This window comes from Sinocyclocheilus anshuiensis, unplaced genomic scaffold (assembly GCF_001515605.1).
Source record: "Sinocyclocheilus anshuiensis isolate Anshui unplaced genomic scaffold, SAMN03320099.WGS_v1.1 scaffold49, whole genome shotgun sequence".
Lineage (NCBI taxonomy): Eukaryota > Metazoa > Chordata > Actinopteri > Cypriniformes > Cyprinidae > Sinocyclocheilus > Sinocyclocheilus anshuiensis.
In genome coordinates this window covers 618,410-624,395 of record NW_015539863.1, presented here as the reverse complement: position 1 = coordinate 624,395, position 5,986 = coordinate 618,410, and the positions used below count along the sequence as shown (strand labels likewise).

The following is a 5,986-nucleotide window of genomic DNA, read 5'->3' as shown; positions in this document are numbered from 1 at the left end:
GGAAGTGTAACTCATAGCTATTGACTGAATCTCTATTGAAAGCTCATTTCATCTTGGGATGGTAAGGGGAAGCCGAATGCGGATGGAGTGGCTTAATTGTGAAATTAAATTAAAATGCATGATTTACACGGCGTGCTTAATTGACAGCGATTTATGTCGAGCATTGTTTGGGAGGGAAGCTGGGGGAAGAGTTGAAGCCAACAGAGATGATGGGAGACGAGAGAGAGAGAGAGAGAGAGAGAGAGAGAGAGAGAGAGAGAGAGATGAGGCCAGATTTCACTGCTAGGTCACTGAATTGGTCCAGACATACAAGTGCACAGGAATGTTAAATGTGACCTCCCGCCCAGATGTTCCCAGTCTGTTCAGATAAGCACGCTAAAACATGACACCACATCTAACATTCCACCTTTTTCAAGCTTTTCTCCCTCTGCTTCATGTCACTCACCCCTCCTCTATACTGCCTTCCACCCAGAAAGAGAAAGAAGTAGGCATGTTTTGATAAAAGAGGTTGGGTCGTGCTCCAGACGCAAACCTACTGCTGAGACGGAATAGCTGTGAACCAGAGCCATATGTGATCCCATTCGATCTTCAGATGCACACACACAGACAAAGGTCATCAACGCTGACACCCGCATCTGCCCTACAACTACACTAAAAGACGTGCCAATATGTCCACAGTGTGGCCTCCGCACCCCAGGTGGCCCGGCGGATATTATATCCCTGACTGAAGAATGCCTTCATGTCGCTTTTAGCATTACATCTAAATGGCACTCTGAGGCGAAGCAGGTCGATACAGGGAAACAGAAGCATCGGCTAAAAATACATATTTCCAGCATGATAGTATTACAGTGTAGGCTGAATAGTGTTGGTGTTTATAGACACTCAGATAAAGCCTGAATATTCAAGTATAAAAAATTTGATTGATGTCATAGATTCAAAAGATATTGTTCTTACCTGTTTGTTGTACTTGTTGATGGTTTGGCTACTGTACTCAGAACAGTGGTCTGATCCGATGGATATGTTATCTCCAGTGCCGACAAATGTGTTGGCCGGCGGCAGGTCCTGAACAGCCTGGTGCTTTTTTCCTGCCGTTGGAGACTGAGGGTGCAGCTGAACAGTGGGCAGGGGTGAGCTGGATTTGTAATGGCGGGCAAGATCTGGGCTTCCGGGGCCACCGTTGACGGAGCGATAGCGGCCCATTCCGGGACTGTCCGACAGTTTCTCGTTAACGCCATCGTAGCGCTGCCCATTTGGCTTGGATGCCTCGACGGTGACGATGCTGCTATATAAAGGCTGTTTAGACTTTTTCTTATTCTTGTCTTTCTTGGGTTTCTTGCCTTTATCATGTTGCTGAGGAGTGAAGAAGTCTTCATGGTCTTTCTTTCCAGCCTCATAGCCGTTCTTGTTCTTGGGACGGCAGTAGCGGGCCATGACGACCACCAGGATGATAAGAATCACCGTCATGATGCCTGACACAACTCCTATGGCGATGCTCAGTCGTTGCTTTCCCAAGTCATAGTTGGGGTCTCCTGCAATGTCAACATTGACCGGCGTACCAAGACTTTTGGCAACTTGCGCCTCTACAATAGTAGAGTTGGAAAGCGTTTCGTTGATGTAGATGTGGACCAATGTGGTGGTGCTTTGTGACGGAACCCCGCTGTCGTTCACTTGCACAACTAGTCGATGAAGGCCAAAATGTTTTTGCTCTAGTTTGCCAACTAACAAGATCACTCCAGTCCATGCATCAATTTCAAACAACTTAAATGGATTGCCACCCACTATTCTGTAGCTGAGGTTAGCATTAATACCTGTGTCGGTATCAGCAGCCGAGACAGTCCTGACCACCGTCCTTATGTTGCTAGAAGGAGGAAGCAGCGTGTATGAGCTATTCATTGGAAAAGTGACAGTGGGGGGATTATCATTTACATCCATTACAGAGAGGGACACCGTGGCCGTAGCTGACCGGGGCGGATCGCCTCCATCAACAGCTTTGACACGGAATGAATACGTGTTTTTTTGCTCACGGTCAAAAGCCATGTTTGAGAAGATGGTACCTGTGTTGTTGTCAATGGAGAAAATGTCTTCCTGTTGCTCAATGTATAGACTCATGTCTGCATTTTGTCCTTTATCGGCATCCATGACCGTTATCATGCCAACAGGGCTGTTGGGTTGCAGGTTTTCCTGTATATAGAAAGTGAACACATCCTGCATGAACTTTGGCTCGTTGTCATTTTTATCCGCCACCAGGACTACCACAGTGGCTGAGCCCTGCAGAACAGGCATGCCTTTGTCTTTGGCGACAACTTTGAACTCATATCGTTCCGTCTGCTCCCTGTCAAGTATGGTGTTGACACGGACGTCACCGGTGTCTGCATCGATGGAAAATATTCCATTCACAGAGGAGTCAAGGGAGTAGGAGATTTCTGCATTTTTGCCGCTGTCTGCATCTAAGGCCACTACTGTGACGACACGCTCGCCGGGAGCATTGTTTTCAGGAAATGAAACTTCCACTGTGCTTTTGGTAAAAACTGGTGGATTGTCATTCATGTCCCCCACTTTGACTATCAGTGAATTGTTGCTAGTGAGGCTAGGGCTCCCAGAGTCAACAGCAACAATGACCACGTTATACTCCTGCACTGCTTCATAATCAAGTGGTGCTGACGTATGGAGAAAGTACTTCTTTTTATTCATTTCGCCCTCAACCTCACTAGCAGGTTTGAGCTGAAACGGAACATCTCCCACTACGGTGCACGTCACTATACCGTTCGGCCCTTTATCTCGGTCTGACACTTGGACCAGAGCGATGGGTGTATCAACAATCACATCCTCTGCCACATTAGCCACACCGTCTTTGAGAAAAATGCGTCCGATTTTCCGAATGTCAATATTGGGGACGTTGTCATTTTCATCTTTGATGTTGATGATCACTGTCGCCTTGTCAGTCTTAGGAGGCTGGCCACGATCACGTGCCATGACTGTGAAGCGAAGCTGGCTCACATCTTCACGGTCAATTCTGTGCAAAACACTGAGCCAGCCAGTGCTCTCGTCGAGACGCAGCAGTCGTCGCACCGACTCTGTGGCTGCTCCGAAAACATATTCAATCTGTCCATTCACACCAACATCGGTGTCGCCCGCTTTCAGCTGGAGAATGGGGGCACCTGGTGAGCTGTTTTCTGGCAGGTCTGCCTCATAGATGCTCTTTTCAAAGCGTGGGGTGTTATCATTTACATCAGTGATCATTACCCTAAGGATGGCTTGAGAGGAGCGTGGGGGGTCGCCCCCATCTCTAACACGCAGAGTCAGCTCATAGGAGTCGCGCTGCTCTCTGTCCAGTGCTCCTTTGATAATTAGCTGCGGCTGCTTCTCGCCGTCTGTGGTGTCAGCAACTTGAAGTTCAAAGACGCTGCTACGGCTCGCCCCCTCATCGAACCTCCGCTTGCCCATGTGAGTGTCAACACTGCCAGAGCCGGAAGTGCCGATCCGTCTGACAGAGCTATCGCCGTTGTCCTGAATTAACTCGTATCGCTCAATTCCATTCCGACCGAAATCTCTGTCGGTGGCCGTGGGCAAGAGATAAAGTGTGCCAATGGGTCTGTTCTCTTCAACGGAGAGCGTAAGAACAGGTGAGGGAAATGACGGCGTGTTGTCGTTTATGTCTAAAATAATCACTTTGCCCTCGAAGAGATCAACCCAGCTCTGCGCGGGTCCTATCACGGACACTTCGAAGTCTATAAAACATTCGTTCTCATCAAAAATCATTTGACACTGCGGCAGCTTTTCGCGGTCTATCCGCCGCTCGTTCGTGCTCAGGTCTCCGGTCATGTTATCGATTTTGAAGTACTCGGAGCCGGATTCTAAGGTAAAAGTCACATCCATGCCAGCCGTGATGCCAAGGTCCGCGGCTACATTGCCTACACGGACATCGGCAGGACCCTCCTCAGCTAGGCGGTACCGGAGCACTTGCTTGGCTGCGGGCTGACTCAGCAGCTGCAGAATAAGAAAGCAGTAGCTTAAATAGTCCACAATGCCTGTAGTCCTCATTTTTCGTAGTGGGGTTTTCGGCAAAACTGTACTTTAATTTTGTTTAACAGCTTTTTCACCTTCTTCTCGCTCGTGTTAAAGCGCCTGTTTCTCACTGCATGCGTTTTCACAGCCGGATACCCCTCTGTGGTTACCAAACTCAGACAGAATAGCGCATATCTGTTATCTTTCCCCCCCTCTCAGACTAGGATCTTGCTATTCCCCCTTTTCATTGATTTGTCCCTCAAAAATATACACAGCACTGACAGAAAGTCTTAACATATTCATTCAACATTAAGCTTGAAATAAACATGCCAGAAATTACTTGCTGAGACTACTCCGTGTTTGCCATGACTTGACATCGCCGGGTCTTTTCATTAAAGGCAGCGAAGCCAGATATTCAATCCATTGCGCAATCAGTTAATAAGGTTTTAAATCCAGGCTTCCCAGATGCGAACTCTCCGCTTCAGATGATATCCCACCATACGGAATAGAAACTGAAATATCAGAACTTCTTATGCTATAGATATAAACCGCAAATGATCTGCCCTCTCCGTGTGCCGTGTCCGCGCGCACAAGATTTCTCCAGTCCACTCAGCGTCTAATAGTTCTCACTTGCACCAGAGAACAAAAAAAAAAAATCTCCGCAGTGCCACTGTGCCGTTCAGCGTTAAGGCAAAATGCAAAACTGAGCAACAACGGAGTTATAATCCTGGCAGAGATGCTAGGAATGTGATATTAAAATTCCAGCGCGAGGACGGTCCCTCTGTCCAGCGCGCGCCTCTCACCTGCAGTAGAAGCGCGTGTGTAACTGCCGCACTCTGCGCGCGAGTCTCTCTCTCTCTCTCTCTCTCTCTCTCTCTCTCTCTCTCTCTATCTCTCTCTCTCTCTCTCTCCACCCCCTTCGCGCTGCGCTCCCTGTGCATCAAACAAAGCTCAACTTGATCGCTTAGTTTTACTGTTTGAGGAGGGTCTCTTCTTTTTGGTTCGCAAGGGAATTGTATTGCAAAATAGTGTATAAATAATGTACTCTCCAGAAATGAGCATTTGGAGACTGTTGGAGGTTCAGTGTGCGAAATACCAAATGCTTTACAAAAGGGGTTTGCCATTTTAAAGGGAATTACATTTCTGCTGAGGCTGGCGTCGCGCGAATCAAAACTGGTTAGCCAACCGTCAACTATCATAAAGATGTTTACGTTGTACAAATCTATAGTAAAGTGATAAATAATGGCAGTACATGTGTTTTGTCGATGCACTGCGCGATACTGAGCGTAACGGAATTGTTGCTATGGTTACATCCTATTCAAACAAGACTTCTATAAGCATATGCGTCTATTTAGCAGATTTTGTATTTAGTCTAATTTTGGGAAAACATATATTTGAATGTAAAATAAGTACTTTTAAGAATGCGTTTTACACTCTCTCATATTTTAACTGGGATATCCTGTCTTATAACTAGTGCAGTTTCATAGACTGTTATTTTAATAAACACCAACGTGTCAGCAAAATAGGTACATCATCATATGTTACACTACATTCACCTTTAAATCCATAATTCCATAATATAACATTATTCTGTAGGACTGTAAAAATAAATGAAATACATATTTTTGTTTGCACTCCTTGCGCCGCGCATCCTAACAGTACTCTATTCATTATCCCACTCCTTGCATCCCAGATCATCTCGGTTTCGATGCCCCTTGTGGTTTCCCGGTCTGTTAGAATATAAATGTGTGTGGTGAGATTTTCTCTTCGTCACGAGAGCTCTTCTACCACTTAACACCCATTCTTCTCCATCTGTTATGGACATTTTGCGCAGACAAGGCACCACGGACAGCGACGCTCGGTTGCCTCACCGGTGTGAAGGAGTGAGAGAGCGAGTGCGGTGACTCTCCGTGACCAGAACTCTGATGGAGACCATCAAATGCACAGCGCACAGCTACGATTTATATACTTCTTTTAGTAG

General features: G+C 46.7%; 1 protein-coding gene across 5 annotated transcripts in view; it reads right to left on the bottom strand.

Moving 5' to 3' along the window:
* LOC107684944 (protocadherin-7-like) overlaps positions 1-4,806 on the bottom strand; it is a 142,084-nt gene extending 137,278 nt beyond the window's left edge. For all 5 annotated transcript variants that reach the window (XM_016481332.1, XM_016481333.1, XM_016481334.1 and 2 more), the window contains exon 1: positions 955-4,806. In XM_016481332.1, coding sequence (XP_016336818.1) covers positions 955-4,041 — 3,087 coding nt within the window. In that variant the 5' untranslated portion in view covers positions 4,042-4,806. The remainder of the gene's footprint in view (positions 1-954) is intronic.
* Positions 4,807-5,986: the final 1,180 nt, after the last annotated feature.